Raw genomic sequence first — 18,126 nt, 5'->3', positions numbered from 1 at the left:
AAAGTACTAATAACTACTAGTTAAAAGTACTAATAACCTCTTCTTATTTGTATGGTGCTACACAATGTACAAAATATTTTTACATTATCTTAATCCTGATTAACAACTCTGAGAGGAATATTAAATTTTTTGCATTTTTCTGCTCAATAAAAAGAATTTAGTAAATGGTCCAAGATCACATAGCTAGTATGTAATGCTTCCTCAATTTACTTAAGCCACATTTGTCAAGTATTTGCTGTGAAACTCATGCAGAAGGTCCCAGGGACCCTTTCTGGAATCACTGAAAGCAAAACTCTTTTCATAATAATTCAGACATTACTTTTCTTCTTCACTGTGTTGGTGTTTGCACTAATGGTACAGAAGTAAAGTAGACAAAACTGCTGGTACCACAACATAAATCATGGCAATGGTACCAAACTACTTAAATGCCATCAAGTTGGTTCCGCCCCATAGTGACCCTATATAGAGTTTCCAGGGAACAGCTGGTAAGCTTAAACCACTGACCTTGCAGTTCAAACCGACTTTGCAGTCCAGCACATTAACCCACAGTGCCACACCAGGACTCCACCAAACCACTAGTAGTAATTATATCCTTCACTGCCATCCACACACAGTGAAAACAACAAAATGCTGGTTTCACTAACATCACATATCCTTGAAGCAATACAAATTACTAATTTTGTTAAGTATCCTTAAATGTATGCTTTTTTAAGCATTCTCTCTGATGAAAGGGAAGCAGGAATAAAGTATACGGAACAATACTGGTTGCCTTTGTGATTCAGTTGTAAACCGAACTATCTACTTATTTCATGTTAACCCCCATTTTCACAATTGATGGATAAACCGTGGTTATTCATTTGGGTATTTGCAGCCATTTCCTCAGAAATAACCAAAATGGTTCTGTCACTTCAAGGAAAACAACTGATAATATTTATTGTAAATGATAAAATTATTTGTTGTCAGATGAAAATAAAATTTTTGGAAAATTTGTGTCTCTACCATGAGCTTGACAACTTCCCAGTACTTAAATAATTTCTGATGAAAATTGGTGGTTACATTAACAAAGGCGATTGTTTTCAAATTTGTATTGAAATGTCTTAGCATTTTGAAGAACTGTGTAACTTGGTAAACAGTGATTTTCTGATTTGCTGAATGATGATTGCTTACAAAATCATTCAAGAGTGAAAGATCCATTCGTGGTACAAGAGGGACTTATGTATTTAAATATAATAGAATACAGCAGTTCATTGACACAGTTTGAAACTCCATATTGCGACAAATTTTAAGAAATCACCACTTGATGGATATTGTTGTTATGTGCTGTGGAGTCAGTTCCGACTCATGGCGACCCTGTACAGGGTTTCTGAGGCTGTAAATCTTTACGGGAGCAGAAAGCCTCATCTTTCTCTCACGGAACAGCTGGTAGTTTCGAACTGCTGACCTTGGCGGTTCACAGCCCGATTCATAACCACTACACTACCAGAGCTCCTTACTTGATGAATATCCCCATATTCTACCTAAAACCTTTTATTACTTTTAATTGCTCTTACGAAACACCTCCAGAACTTTCAGTGTGACCTAGCTCTAGTCGCATCTCTTATCTCTTACCGTTCTCTGAGCTCCAGCAGCACTGTTTTTCTGTTTTCAACAGCTTTATTTTGAGGTATACTATAAAATTCATTTGTGTTAAGTATATGATTTTAGCATATTTGCAGAGTTGTACAGCCATCACCACAATATAATTTTAGAACATTTCCCTCATTCCAAAAAGGAACTTCATGCTCATCAGAAATCACTATCTCCCAATCTCTCATTCCCCCACTAGTCCCAGACCCTAGCAATCGCTAATATTTGGTGTATTACCAAAGAAGAATGCCCACAATCATCTGAAAATACTATTAAAAGATAGCCCAGTCCATTACTGTTGAGTCAGTTCTGACTTAAAACAATGTCTCACAAATTAGAACTGCTCTATAAGCTTTCCACAGCTGTAATTTTTAAATTTTTGTTTGGGAAACACTGACTTACGGTTTAACAAGGCAACACACAATTTAAAAATATATTTTAAATGTTAATTTATTTTTGAGAATATACACAGCACAGCATACACTAGTTCAACCATTTACACATCTATAATTCACTGTCATTGACAACATTCTTCAGGTTCTGTAACCATTCTCACCCTTTTTGGAGTTGTTCCTCCCCTATTGACATAACTCACTGCCCCTTCAAGTTTTTATCTAGCACTAATGGGTTTATTGTGAAATAAAGTAATACATATTTAAATAACCTGTTCAAATTTATAAAGTAAATAAATATCAATAGATAACAATCCTCATAACAGAGGTACTTTGAAGTCCTGAATATATTTTTAGAGTATAAATGGATCTAGTGACATTGTGGGGGATAATGCACTGGACCTTAAGGTTGATGTGAATCACAAGGTAGGCTATTCTGACTCACCAGCCACTCCTTAGAAACCCTATACAGGGTTGCCAACAACACTGTATGGGTAATTCATGTTTAGAAAGTGAAAGATAAAATAATTCAGAGCCATGACAGATTAACAGAAAATGCCTGCATTCTCAGAGAGCTTGCTTATATAGTCATGTTTTAGCTTACATAAGTATACCACTGGATGAATAAACAACATTCTTATCAACGGGGAAAAATTTTAAGTTGTCAAGGACTTCATTCTTCTTGGATCAACTATCAACGCTCGTGGAAGCAGCAGTCTAGAAATCAAACAGTGTGTTGCATTAGGCAAATCTGCTGCTCAAGACTTTTTTAAAGTGTTGAAGAGCAAAGATGTCAGCTTGAGGACTAAGGTGAACCTGACCCAAGCCATGGTATTTTCAGTAACCTCATGCAAAAGCTGAACAGTGAATAAGGAAGACCGTAGAAGAATCGATGCTTTTGAGTTATGGTGTTGGAGGAGAATATTGAAAGTGTCATGGGCTACCAAAAGAACCAACAGATCTGTGTTGGAAGTAGTGCAGCTAGAGTGCTCCTTGGAGGCCAGGATGGCCAAACTTCATCTCATACTTTGGATGTATTGTCAGGAAGGACCAGTCGCTGGAGAAGGATATCATGTTTGGTAAGGTTGAGGGTCAGAGAAAAAGAGGAAGACCCCCAGCGAGATGGATTGGCCAAGTGGCAGCATCAGTGGGCTCAAACGTGGCAGCAATTATGAGATCAACCCAGGACCAGGCAGTGTTTAGGTCTGTTGTACATAGGGTTGCTATGGATTGGTACCGAGTCGATGACACCTAACAACAACAAAGTATAGAGCTGTAGGATCAACACTGGACTTCAAACCACAAGGTCAGTAATTCAAACCCACCAGCTGTTCCTCGGAAACCCTGTACAGGTTCCCTTTGAGCTGGAACTGACTTGACAGCACTTAACAACAACAATAATACATCTTAGAAAATACAGTTTAAAACTAAGAGTTGGCAGACTATGACCTGCAGACTAAATCTGGTTCTCTACCTGGCTTTGTAAAAATAAAGTTTTATTATAATACAGACATGCTCATTCATTTATACTTCGTTATCCAGAGTCCTTTGATACAGTCTAGTTCCTTGGGAAATCTGGTGTGGCGCCTATATAATGCACTCTACTTTAAGGGCAGTTTGTACTACAAGGTCGGTGGTTCAAACTTACCAGATGCTCGTAGGAAATGCTATACAGGGTCACTATGAGTTGGAGCTGATTCGAGGGCACTTAACAACAGCAGTGACATCTAGAGTGCTTGGATACAGCGGAGTTGTCTGGTTCTTGTTCCTTTGAACCCTTGAGTTCCCTGGTGCCACAGCATTTGTAACTTTATGATTTCTTGGGATTCAATTTCAGTGCCACCTTTAAGCTAAACAAAACCGTTTTCTACTAAAGAGAACTATATCTTAACCAAGGAAACCTCATTTCCAACCTAGATTTCTGTTTAAACTCTTAATAAGTAATAGAACTGAAACCAGAACCAGACTTCTACTATTTCACTGTGTCACAGCACACTACCAGGCATAAAGTGCAAGAGGAGATTGAAACATAGTGAGTTGTAGGATTTGGCTTAAACGTGTTTTCTTCTTGTGTAGTGCTGTCAAGCTTGTTCCAACTCATGACAGCCATTTAAAAGAGAAGTATTTCCTTCTAATTCTGTAGATTAGATAAGGCTTGCTGTATTGTGTATGTTTTTCTTTATTACAGGTAAATGTAGTCTCCCCACAAACGCACAAAGTATTGTATGGTCCGCTTAGACATAAAGAGGGAAATAGAAGCCAGTATACAAAATTTTGCTTTGGGTAGTTTTTTTCAAAATACTATTTTGGCAAGTGCTATCTTGCCTCATTTTCACGTAATCTGCCAGATACCCGGTTTAAGGCTACGCCAGCCTCAGTCTTACAACTATAATGAGAAGATGAATGTGAAGATGGGAATTTGAAGTGGAATTGATTTTTTTAGGATTTTGGAGCTGTAAGAGCCTGGGAAAGTTCAGGTCTAGATAAAAGATGTTCTCATTCAGGGGTTCGTGTAAATGTTGGAAGGTTGTGAGTCGAGAGCCATGCTGCTGCTGCATGCCTTATGAGCTCCCACCAAGCATTGAAATAATTTAGTGACTTGTATACAAATAAAGCTCAGAGGTTTTATTGGAAGAAGGTAGTGGCAGAGGGAGAGTTGGACAATTTTAGATGCTTTACTTGATCAACCAATATTAACTGAATACTTTCTGTGCGCAACATAATATTCTAAGCACTAGGAATACAACAGTTGACAAAACAAGAGTCCCTAGTCATGAAGCTTGATGGGGAAAGCAATTTAAATATATATGACGCTGTGTGTTAATGCATTGTGCTGCAAGGTCAGTGGTTCAAGCACACCTGTTTGTTGCTCCTCAGAAACCCTATACAGGGTTGCTATGAGTCAGAACCAACTCAATGGCACTTAACAACATATGTAGATCTAGTCCTTGTCTGGCGATGATAACTACTGTGGTGATGGTATTGTCCAAGGAGGGACCAGTGAACCTCCCTCTCACCTTGTGGTTAACAGTCCAGTTGAGTATCCTACAGTGCCATGCCAACCAGGACTCCAAGTTCTGTTGGTAGAAAGGAATTAAACAGGATAAGGGTATAAAGTGTGTGTTGTGGGAAGTTCCCTGCACCTGCAGTTCTACTCCTGTTTCTTCCTCTCAGGAAAATGCACTGGAATAATAGTAGCAAGTGGAATAATTTTCAGCTTAGTTTAACAAAAAAATAATAAAACCTCTTGCCATCGAGCCTATTCCAACTCATAACGATCCCATAGGACAGGGTAGTGTACTGCCCTATAGGGCTTCCAGGGCTGTAACTCTCCATGGAACCCAACTGCCACACTGTCTCTCTTGTAAAGGCTGCTGGGTTTGAATTGCCAGCTTTTTGGGTTCTGGTTAACAACTGAGCACTTTAATCACTGCATCACCAGGGTTTCTTAGTTTTGATTGTTGTTGTTAAGTGCTGTTGAGTTGGTTCCAACTCATAGTGACCAGTATTGGGTTTCCAGGTTTGTATATTCTTTCTCCAGCAGAGCAGCTGGTGGACTCAAATTGCCAATCTTTTGGTTCTTAGTACAGTGCTAATCCTACAGAGCCATTGAGCTACCTACTTTAGATGACATCCCCCAAAAAGGGGAAAAATTAGTTTCAAACTTTTCTACTTTGAAAAGGTTTTTTGCAACACTTCTTGATTAACTTCAACTTGACATTGTATTTCAAAGTTAAGATTAAGAACTGTATGAAGAATAAAGAGAAAGCTCGTTTAAAGTGGAGAAGTATAATTAGCAAGTCCCTTGGACTATCCATCCTTTCCCATTTAACCGTACTTAATTTACCTGTATGTTGAAGGCCAGTAAGAAATATGAATAGTGTCAAAATGTGGAGCAGAATCAAGTCAAGCCTTAGTTATCCTGTGGTAAAATGTTTTATAGAGCTAACTACCTTTTAAAAAGTGACCACACATTTTTCTTTAATTGAAAATCAAGTACTCCTAATGTATTGATCTTTCTTATAATGCCAAAAGGTTGTCTACATAGCAGGTATGTTTTGGGAGATAAAAATTATACTTTATCCATTTATGGTTAAAGAATGTCCAACCAAGGATCAGCAGTGGGGGTGTTTTTGTTTTGTTTTGCTTTGGGTTTTTTGTTTTTTGTTTTAAGGACATTCATACAGTAAAGAAAGTATTCTGAGAAAAATTCACAACATAGTCTGAGTTTGTTTTTAAAAATTATTTTTGTGTTACTTGTAAAAGAAACCCATTTCTAACAGAAAAATTGCGTTTTTGTTAAGTGCCGTCTAGTCCATTCCAACTCATAGAAGCCCAGAATCTGTAACACTATTTGGGATCAAAATTCCAGCTTCCACATCTCCTAGTCATGTGATTGTGGGGTTATTGTATCAATATGCCTCTGTGTTCTCATTTGTAAAGTGGAGGTGATGATAGCATTACTTCATAGGATTATTTTGAGAAGTGAGTGGGCTAATTAGAGAGAGCTGAATAATAACTTGGGTCCTAATGTGGTGTTGTGGGTTAATGCACTGAACCACAAAGTCTGTTTGGACTACAAGGTTGGCTGTTGCAAGCTTACCAGCCGCTCCGTAGAAACCCTGTATAGGGTCACTATGAGTTGGAACCAACTTGATGTCACTTAACAACATATAATAACTGTGTAGCTAGATTAGAAATCTATGAAAACTTTTTAGTGAGTCCTTTTGACTTTTAATTTAAACTTTTTATTGTGAATTGAGTGAAGGTTAGCAGACAAAATCATCAGCTTTGCATTCAACGTATTGTAAGCTTTGTTTCATTTTAATGATTACTATCCCTTCCCTGGAACAACAGTTGTTATCCTCCTTCCTCCCTGTGACTTCCCTTTTATAGCTTATATTTCATAAGTTAACAAAGCAAAAATATTTGATGTATACATATAAAATAAAAAATACATACTCATTTGATGTCCAAAGGGTACATTCTGCAAGCCAGGTTCCTGCCCACAGACACACAGTTTTACTCAGTGTGTGGGCCCAGAGACCGAAGCTCCACTGTCCCTCCATGTCATCACTTCTGCTACCATTTCTGCTGTCACCGCTTTCCTAGGTAGGATCTCACGCTCCACTCATGCTCTTCCTTGCTTTTAATACCAAAGAAAAAAAGCATAAAAACATATACTTGAATTTCAGGAGCAAATGATAGATGAAGAAGATTACATTTTTTTAGTTGAATTTCCACAAAATCTGCAGAGTTGGAGAATGACCTTAAAAACTTAGTGCTATGGCTTAGTAAGACATTAGAAAAGACTTTTCCCTCCCTTAAATGGAATAACCATCGCTTCATTATCAAGTCTCTTTCAGAGTCGTTTACCTTTTCCTACTTTATTTTTTAACTTGTTGTTAAGTGCCTTCAAGTCGATTCTGACTCATAGCGAGCATGTATAGGGTTTCTGAGGAGCAGCTGGTGAGTTTGAACCACCAACTTTGCAATTCAGACCAACCTTGCAGTCCATCGCATTAACCCTCAGAGCCACACCAGGACTCCAATATTTAACTAGTCGAGTCAAATATATGCTTTCAGATACACAAATTTGGGGAAATAAAAAGTTCATTCACATGCCAGTCTGAAAAGAAAGAAGACATAGGAACAGAAAATGATAGGAATTAATTTATCAAAAATTGTGTGTGGAAATTTTTTTAAAGCCCTAATGCCAAGGTAGGTGGTTCCAACCCACCAACTCCTCAGAAACCCACCCTATAGCCGGTTGCTATGAGTTGGAACTAATTCTACAGCACTCAGCAAAATACTTCTTATTCCCTTGTTAAATTACCCCTTTAGTTGCTTCCAGTAGACCAGCACTGTCCAGTATGGTAACTGCTTGCCACATGTGGCTATTAACTACTTGAAATGTGAATAGTCAAAATTGAAATTGCTGTGAAGTGTGAAATGCACATCAAATTTTGAAGACTTGGTTTATGTTCTTTTACACATACATATATACATACATACACTATCTCTTAATGGAACCTGGAAGTGTTGGTGTGGCGCTACAGGTTAATGTGCTGGACTACAAGGTTGGTTGAACCATATGGTTGGCAGTTCAAACTCACCAGTTGCTTCTCCAAAACCCTATACCCAGTCGCTATGAGTTGGAATGGCACTTAAAAAGACAACAATGGAGTCCTGGTGTGGCGCCGTCGGATAAGCACTGGACTATAAGGTCGATTTGAACCTCAAGGTCAGTGGTTCAAACTCAATAGCCGCTCCTTGAAAACCCTATACAGGGTTGCTTAGAATTGAAACGGACTCAACAGCACTTAACATCTTTTAGTAACTTTATATTGATTGCATGTTGAGGTGATGGTTGGATATGTTATTAAAATTATTTTAATTCACTCATTTCTTTTAAGTTTTATAATTGTGTCTACTAGAAATAAACTGTCTTCATCTCCACCTCTTCAGCATCTGGCACTTTATCTGGCCTGTGATAGGTGTTCCAGGTATATTTGGTTAAGTACTTTGATGTAATTGTGTGGTGGGGTATCAAAAAGGTTGTGGGAAAATAGAACTGAAAGATAATAGGATCTTTCCACAACCTATCTGAAACCCCTGTGTGTGCCTAAGAGTCTTGGTGTGGCGCTGCAGGATAATGCACTGGACTTCAAGGTCGGTTTCAACCATAAGGTGGGCAGTTCAAGCTCACCAGCCACTCCCAGAAACCCTTTACAGGGTCGCTATGAATGAGAACCAACTAGATGGCATTTAACAACAATATATACCTAAGGAACTCTGGTAGCATGGTGGGATACCACTTGGGCTGCTAACCAAAAGGTCAGCACTTCAAATCTACCAGCTGCTCCACTGGAGGAAGATGAGACATTCTGCTCCTGTGAAGATTTATAGCCTTGGAAACCCTATACAGGGTTGCTATGAGTTAGAACCAACTCCACAGCACATAACTACCACCACTAGAAAATTTTACATTTACATCTGTGGGTTAACACTGCTCTAGACAAGGGGATGGCAAGTTAAGTCCAACAAAATCTGGCCCCAATTCACCCAGACATCTTGTTTTTATAAATTTTATTTTATTGGATCAGTCACACATGCCTTTCATTAACATACTATATATACACTAGAGAAGACAGTTGTATAGTTGCAACAGAGACTATGCAGACCATAAAGCCAAAAATATTTGAAATCTGTTCTTTACAGTAATGGTTTGACTTAGTACTAGACTGGAAAGATAGATGCTCACTCTTATCTTAAAGAGAGGATGGGATCAAGGTTTGTTACTGTGAAGTATCGCCAAGTCAGTTCTGACCCATAGCAACCCTGCATAGTGTTTTTGAGGAACAGCTGGTGAGCTTGAACTGATGACCGTCCAGCGCATTAACCCACAGCGCCATTCCAGGACACAGGGATAGAAAATAGATTCGTAGTTGCTGGTGAGGAGGAGGAGTGGAAACTGAAAACGACTGGATGTGGTGTTTCATTGTAGGTTGATGCAATATTCTGCATTAGGGAGGGGTGATAGTTACACAATTTTGAATATGGTCAAACCCCCTTGAAGTCTGTACATATAATGGTACCTGGATGCTGGCTTTTTTTTTTTAAGTATGGATATGAGCCTATTCTGGTAGATAGAATACAACAGTATATTTAAATGACATCTGATCATAAGAACAATGACAGAAATAAACATACAAGTTTAGTATGTTTGGGGACAGTAAAACTTTCAATAGTAGTTTTTCATATACTCCCATCTGCAGAGACTGTTTTTAATGTCCTTTAGGAAAAGGTCATGTGCCACATGAAAATATTTGAAATGTGTTTATTAATAGGAAAGGTAAGTAGCTGTCATTTATTGCTTACTCTTTAGAACCTTATAATAAACTATAATCGAGATACAATCTCTTACTAGTTATAAACTTAATTAAATGTATGGTAACATACAATAATATACATGTGACTGAATCTTTAAGCCCTTTGAGATGGATGTACACAAAATATCAAGAAAATAAAAACATTTTAGGAAAGCTAATTCTCTCCTGAAAGCACTTAATCTGAATATAGAATGCTTGATAAAACGTTTTAGTGAGCTACTGAAGGAAGAAAAAAAATAAAATTTATCAAAGGGAATTGGAAGATCACCCCAAAATGTGTATGTGGGTGTTGTGGTTGGGGGGATAGTTTATTATTATTGGATTATTAAATAAACACTATTACATACAAGAGCTCTGGTAGCGTAGTGGTTATGAATCGGGCTGCGAGCCTCAAGTCCAGCTGTTCCGTGGGAGAAAGATGAGGCTTTCTGCTCCCGTAAAGATTTATAGCCTCGGAAACCCTGTGTAGGGTCACTATGAGTCAGAACTGACTCCAACAACATACAAGAAGCCCTGGTGTGGCACTATAGGATCAGGACTGGACTGCGAACCACAAGGTCGGTAGTTCGAACCTAGCAGCTGCTCCTGGGAAACCTTATACAGAGTCACCTCGGCGGCTATTTTGACATTGTTTTGAAACCAAAAAAATATTACCTGCTTTGTACAGTTGGCTCATTAATTTGTTATATAAGGGATATGCCACCAATCTGCTTTATGCAAAACCAAACAAATCAGTAAATACAGCATTTTCCTTCTTAAAACTAACAATAGGTTTTAATTGTATTGTTCTGTAAACACCATATTCCTCATTCCGTATATAAATACCTCATTCCGTATATAAGTTAAAATAGCATGATGGCTAAGGGCACAGGCTTTGAAATGACACCAACCTAGTTTCTAGTTTATTGGCATACTACTTTCTGACATTTGCTAGCTTTATATGACCTGAATATAGCCTACATAACTTCTCTAATTCTTGGTTTCTTCACCTCTAAAATGGGAGTGATACCGTCTTCAATGATTTTTTTAAAAGGAATAAATTTAAAAATGAATGTAAAGTTACTTGCACAGAGTAAACCACTCAATAAATGGTAATCTCATATTATTATTGTCATCTGTTATATGTTAAGTTTTTTTTAATCAACCTTATTAAATTATTTTGGTTGTCAGCATCTTACATATTTTACTGGCTCCTAGATTTACACCCTCGGAAACCCTGTACTAGGTCGCTGTGGGTCGGAACCGACTCGATGGCACTTAACAACAACAACAACCTTGTCAAAAACATAATGAAATATTGTTAAGTAACATTCTATTTTACTTTCAGTCAAAGAAAAATAAGAAGAAATCAAAGTCAGATGCTAAAGCAGTGCAAAACAGTTCACGCCATGATGGAAAGGAAGTTGATGAAGGTACTTGAGCGAGGGAAAAGACTATAGAAACGTTTTACCAGAGTATGTTATATGGAAGCTACATTTGTTTCACATAGTCATATATCTAGCTCTTTTAAATACCTACAAATTGTAATGTACAGATCTGTAACATTGTTAGGGAACACATTTACTAACTGAATATTTTAAAGATCCAGTAGAGCTTATTTAAAAGTGGGAACCACTCTGAAATTTGAGGTCTACTTCAATATCTTAAGCAATTGAAAAGCCAGTTACCTTTTTTTGTTTCCTAGAAAAGTGGTTTGGGTTTTCTTCCAGTTTTTAAATATACCTACAAGGTCATGTATAAAATTCTTGAACCATTTATTGTGATCCCCTAGTTTACTAGTAATATCCATTTACTAGTGATTGTATGTAACATCCTCTTATTACTTCTACCTAACAACACAAATACATAAGATGATACACACCTATCACCTTTTGAAACCATAAGATGGCAGATTTGATAAAATTGCCATATTAAATAATGACACTTTATTGCCTAAGAAAATTAATGTAGAATAAATTAATATAATCAGCGCTCTTGAATTTTAGCATAATATCTAAATTTATTGGTATTTTATATGCCCCACCCCATTTTTCTCCCAAAGCTACAACTTTTTCTGTCTCCCCTCACTGAATAACATTTTTTTTCTGGGGCTATGTCAGGAGCCTGGGAAACTAAAATTAGTCACAGAGAGAAACGACAGCAGCGTAAACGTGATAAGGTGCTGACTGATTCTGGTTCATTGGATTCAACTATCCCTGGGATAGAAAATACCATCACAGTTACCACCGAGCAACTTACAACTGCATCATTTCCTGTTGGTTCCAAGAAGAATAAAGGTATATTAGTGGAACATAAGAATGATACATCAAATCAAATTTATTTTTAATCAGATGTACAAAGTATCATTATACAAAATCTGACTATTTTCAACTGCTTATATATATCATTGTGCTGATATACCCTTCTTCATGAGAGTATTGTGAACCATGTATTGGTTTACCTAGTACCAGCAGTGTTACTTGTTACATGTTGCCTAATGAATGGCCTATTAATTAAAATTTGCATTTTGTCATGAGTAACATGAGAAAACGATGTTGGCACTTTTCTTGGTGTATATTGCTTTGCCCCAACTCTGTTGCATCTGCATTTCTTGTAGTGGATAAGATACGTAAGTGGAATTTTCACCAATCTGCATGTTGGGTGCTTTCATTCCAAAATAAAACAAGCATGTTCAGGTTGGTGCAGATCCTGTCTGTATTCTTATCACCTCAACTTTTTGAGTGCCCCCAGGTGTTTGATAAAGCTAGAGTGGAACTTCAAACATTGAGCTAATGTTCTTCCTCCTAAGTTTTGGAAATACTCAAAATATCCAATGGTAGTATCTTCTTGGTAGCTCTTTGCATTACCATCATTTTTATCCTTGATGGGGTCAGTCTGCAGAGTGGTACTGTTCAATTTGCTTCAAGGCATTGACTCATCTTCTGTCACCATGTTATTATTTGTCCCTTCTCTAGTTGTCTTCAGACAACTTTCTTAGCCTTTTACTTTTTTGCTTGATGACTTAGTGGAATTTATTGCCGTGTTACAGCAATGACTTCTACTTAATCCATCTTCACTGTCTTGTGCATGCCTTTCTTGCTAGCACAATCCTGTATCATGCTGGTTGGTGTTTTATTTGTTAATATTGCTTTTGATACATTGTGATCATTATGCTTCTTAGTGTCAGAAAAATAGTATTTTTGTGTTGTATCATGTATTCTCACCTCTTGCCATATTTCCTTAGTCCTGGTCCCAAATACTGGCAAAGTTCTTGAGTTGTGTTTGCTTCCAGGATTGTTGAAAAGGCAGCTGGTATTGTTGAGAAGTGGCAAAGTTGAATCCAATTACAGAGCACATTCTCTGGATCCTATTTTAAACAGTCTTGATAACAGCTAAACAATAGCAGACTCTATTTGTACTTAGGCATTTGTCAGGCCCCTTATTGACATTTTAGTTGACTAAGAATATAATAGGGGATTCCATTCTTTAAGAACATACTTATTTTTTTACGGGTAAACTCATTCTTTTCCAATGTAATAATTTGTCACTTGTAGTTTATTATAGATAGCAAGTAAAAATTAATTTGTGTGTTACTCCTAATTTAATTCAATATGCATAGTGGCCTGTTTAATATTAAATAAACTTTATTTTTATTTCAACTAGGTGATCCGCATCTAAATATTCAAGTTAGCAACCTTAAGTCTGGAAAAGGAGATTCTGCACTTCAGGGTGAGAGAAATTATATGAAACTTAAATTGAAGCCCGTCAAAACAGAAACTTAAAAATAATGTCTCTCTTTCCCTTTACATGGAGAAATGTTGCAGAAGGGGAAAAGAGGCTTAAAAAATATTTTAAATTAATAAAGTAACATAATGACACTCCAGAAGTTTTGGAAAACAGATAAAATTTACTTCTACTTTTTTAAATGTCTTTTATATATGTTATATTTGGTTTGGTGTGTATGTGGGGGTTTTTTTTCTCTCCCAGTAATAGTTTATATGTAATTTTGATTCTTGATTAGATTCCTTATGCCAATAGATAAGGATATTTTTGGACTTAGCCTTAAATACAGAATAAACTATTTGATCTTATATCCTGAGAAAAAAGCTTTGTAGTACCTATAATCTTTTTGAGCTGCCTGCATTAAGGAAATATCAAGTGTTCTAGAACAAACAGACTACAGACTAAAACTAGGCAGTGCTTCACAAACAAAATATCTTTTAAAGGAGGCTAATGATCATGGAAAATGAATTAAAAGATAATGGAATTTTTATCATGAACTTGTTGAAGCCCCGTCATATTTGCTTACTTTAGATAAAGATTGGATTAAGCACCATGTTAATGTACCTAACCTGAAAACAAGAGTGTTATACTGAAATATAAATTCAGAAAAGAAAAGGCACCTTACGTCTTCAGACTTACTTGTTCCTAACCCTGTCAGCCTCCTTCATGTCTGATTCTCAATCCTGGCTACATGATACAGTTATCTAGGAAAGTTATCCCAAAAAAGCATTTCAGAAGATTTGTGGGAAACTCCCATTATCTTTTTTATTTCCCCACAACTTTTTGAAGTCCCCTTGTATATAAAAAAGAAACCCATACGTAGATATACACAGATAGACATGCCTCTGTACATCTGTGTGTATACATGCATACATACTTTTATGCATGTGTATACATACAGTTACTTAACTCTACCCCCAGAGATCCTAATTTTAATTCATTTGGACTGAAGCTCCAGTGTCTACCATTTTAAGTAAGAAGTTTCTCAGGTGATTTTAATGTGCAGCCAAGTTTGAGAATCAGTACCTTATACATAACACAAGGCTTCAAAAATTCATGGGAAAATGGAATGGAAAGATAGGGAATTTTTCCACAAACTTTTTTAAGCCACCCCTTGTATAATACAGGTTTTTAAAGGAAAGAACATGTAACTAAAGAGAAGTCTTCACATTCTTAGTGGGTGAGTATTCTGAATATACCAGAATATGTGTTGTTTCCCTCTTTGCTTTGTTATACTTCCTTTGATCAAGTCATTCTGCTATTGAAAACATTGCTAAACTTCAAACCTCTGTTTTTAAATTCAAAGATGCTGATGATGATCAAAGATACTTTTGGAATTCTGCATTTTTCTCTTTAAAACACCTACTATTTAAAAGTAGGGGGGAAGTCAGTGATAAATATAAACCACGCAGTCATAGAAATTTTAAAATATTCTCCTTTTAACCATGAATCACATACTGCTTTTTTAATCTTCATTTCTTTCCTTAAGCTTCTTCAGGATTGAATGAACACCTCACTGTAAATGGAGGCGGCTGGAATGAAAAGCCTGTGAAACACTCACCCCAGATGAGTGCAGGTGAGGAGAAGTGGAACTCTGCCCCACCTGCTTCTGCAGCCAAGAGGAAAGCTGAGCCTTCTGCCTGGGGTCAAGACACTGGAGATGCTAATGCAAATGCAAAAGACTGGGGAAGGAGCTGGAGTGACCGTTCAATATTTTCTGGCATTGGTAAGAGCTGTTAGAAAATGTAAGGTTTGTTTAAAACTGCTTGTCCAATACATTTTAAATTCAGAAATTTTATGGAGAAAAAAAATCCATAAATAGAGAAATTAGTAATACCCTCAACAACAACGTAGAAATAATAGTAAATAACTCATCTTACATTATTCACATGGAACAAAGTAGAAACTAATTAAGTGAATAACAGCATCTGTATACTCTTTAGAGTGCTTTCCCACGTGCAGAGTGCAGTGTATGAGCAGACTTTCTGACTTAACAGCAATTCTGATGAATCTAAATACAAAAGAGTAAATTGAATTATATATAGCATTTGTATAGCCTTTTTACAGCCTGCAGTTTCTGTTTATACTAAATGTCCTCTCTGGATTTTAAAAGATACAGACCAGTAGTTGAGAACCTTCTTTCTTTGAGTACTATCAAGTTAAACACAACTCTGTGTGTGTGTGTGTGTGTGTGTGTGAGTGTGTGTGTATGTGTGTTGTAGTTACAGAAAAGAAACACTTGTTCAGTGTGAGAAAATACAAAAAGAGAAATTAAAAGCCACTGTTAGCATACCACCTGCAGATAGCTGTTGGTTTTTATATTGCTGTAATGGGTTTTTGTTCTTCTTGTATGGGGCTTTTGCTTTTGGGAAAAAAAGAAAAATCGTAAACTCAAATTGCATGTGCATTTTTTTGGTTCCTCCTTTTGCCACTTAACATTGTAAATACACATTGTCTGTATCTTTAATGCTTTTAAATGACCTTGCATTCATTATCTTTGTTTTTGGGTTATTTCTTTAGGCTAGATTCTTGGGAGTAGTATTAGTTTAGTTCAAGGAAGTATAAGTCTTTATACTGCTGTTATTACATATTTGCCAAAGTCTTTTTTGAGAGTTGTTCTTATTTATTCTTTCTGCATCTGAATGAGTGCCCACTTTATCATACACATTCCAAGGTTGGGTATATTTTCAAATCATCCTTAATTTTATAGGGGAGAAAAATACACAAATTGCTTTGGTTAAATCTTATTTTCTCTGCACAGCTTGCCTTGATCATTTCTATTTCATTTATGAATTGTCTGTTCAAGTTCTATGGGTTGTTTTTTTTTTATCGAGGTGTAATATCTTGTATATAAAATATACATGTATTTTTTAAACTTTATTGTGAGTTGAATGAATGTTTATGGACAAGATAATCAGTTTTACATTCAACAAATCATACGTGTTGTTTCATCTCAATTATTGCAATCACTTCTGTGCAGCAAAAGCTTCTTCCCTGTGATTCCAACTTACATCCCACCCCCTTCCTATCACTTCTCAGTTTTGTTCTTAGGTAAATGTTGTCCTTTGGTTTTGAATGATCAATCATTCCATGGTGAGCATACCTTAGTAATGTTGTTGCCCCTTCTATATACCTATCTATCACTTTGCTGAAAATTGGGTCATGTGGTCGAGCTCCTTTCCAGACATGAAGGGTGGTCGAAGGTCATCTTTCATTACTTTTTTTTTAATAATAATAATTTTCTCCCACTCTATCCAGGACCTTCTAATGTGATCCCTTTTAGAGCAGTTGGTAATGACAGCAGCCAGGCACCATCTAATTCTTCTGGTCTCAGAGTCATGGAGACTGATATTCACATGTTTCATTCACCTGTTGGTGATTGAAATTGGTAATTAATTCCAAGCATGTTCCATTCTTTTGTCTTCGTACATGGAGAAATCAGTAGCTGTACCTCAAATGTCTGTTTATGAGCTTGTAAAATCCCAGATAGCACTCACCAAAGTAGGATGTAGAACATTGTCTTTGTGGACTGTTATACCAAGTGACCATGGTGTATCCTGAGACTATCATCGTGAGCCTACAGGCCCAGCAACTCTGGCTCTTATTTCTTGTGGCTATACACGGAGTAGAGGAATTACTAGATCATACAGTATTTCTATTTCCAAATTTCTGAGGAAGCATCAAACCGTTTCCCACAGTGGTTGAACCATTTTTACAGTCCCACCAGTAATGAAAGAGAGTCCCAGTCTCTCCACATTCTCAGCAGCATTTGTCATTTTCTGTTTTCTTTGAACTTTGGAATTAATCCTGGAGTGCGGTAATAATCTCACAGTTATTTTGATTTGAATCTCTCTAAATGCCAAGAGATTTGGAAAACAACTATCTGGCTGACTAATTGGAAGAGATCCATATTTGTGCCCATTCCAAACAGAGGTGACCCAATGGAATGCGGAAATCATCTAACGATATCTTTGATATCCCCTGTCAGTAAAGTTTTACCTAAAGGTAATAAAGAAACAGCTGCAAGCATACATGGACAGAGAACTTCCAGAGGTTCAAGCCAGAATCAGACGAGGCCGTGGAAGGAGGGATATTATTGCTCATGTCTGATGGATCTTGGCTGAAAGCAGAGAATATCAGAAGATGTTTACCTGTGCTTTATTGACTACACAAAATCTTTCAATTGTCTGGCTCATGACAAGCTATGGACAACATTGCGAAGTATGAGTATTCCGGAACACTTCATTGTGCTCATGACGAATCTTTACTGGAACCAAGAGGCAGTTGTTCGAACAGAGCATGGAAACACTGAATGGTTTAAAATGAAGAAAGGTGTGTGACAGGGTTGTATTCTTTCACCATACTTATTCATCCAGTCTGCTGAGCAAATAATCCGAGAAAAGCTGGGTTATATGAAGAAAAACGTGGCATCAAGATTGGAGAAAAACTCATTA

General features: G+C 36.9%; 1 protein-coding gene across 1 annotated transcript in view; it reads left to right on the top strand.

Moving 5' to 3' along the window:
- The window catches only part of MTDH (metadherin), a 75,244-nt gene that overhangs the window by 27,048 nt on the left and 30,070 nt on the right, over positions 1–18,126 (top strand). The window contains exons 3-6 of the mRNA XM_006859196.1: positions 11,238–11,322; positions 12,010–12,186; positions 13,553–13,618; positions 15,162–15,398. Coding sequence (XP_006859258.1) covers positions 11,238–11,322; positions 12,010–12,186; positions 13,553–13,618; positions 15,162–15,398 — 565 coding nt within the window. The remainder of the gene's footprint in view (positions 1–11,237; positions 11,323–12,009; positions 12,187–13,552; positions 13,619–15,161; positions 15,399–18,126) is intronic.

The sequence above is a fragment of the Chrysochloris asiatica genome, unplaced genomic scaffold (genome assembly GCF_000296735.1).
Source record: "Chrysochloris asiatica unplaced genomic scaffold, ChrAsi1.0 scaffold00031, whole genome shotgun sequence".
NCBI classification, from domain to species: domain Eukaryota; kingdom Metazoa; phylum Chordata; class Mammalia; order Afrosoricida; family Chrysochloridae; genus Chrysochloris; species Chrysochloris asiatica.
Note: the sequence above shows the minus strand (reverse complement) of the source record. Positions and strands in the feature narration are given on the sequence as shown.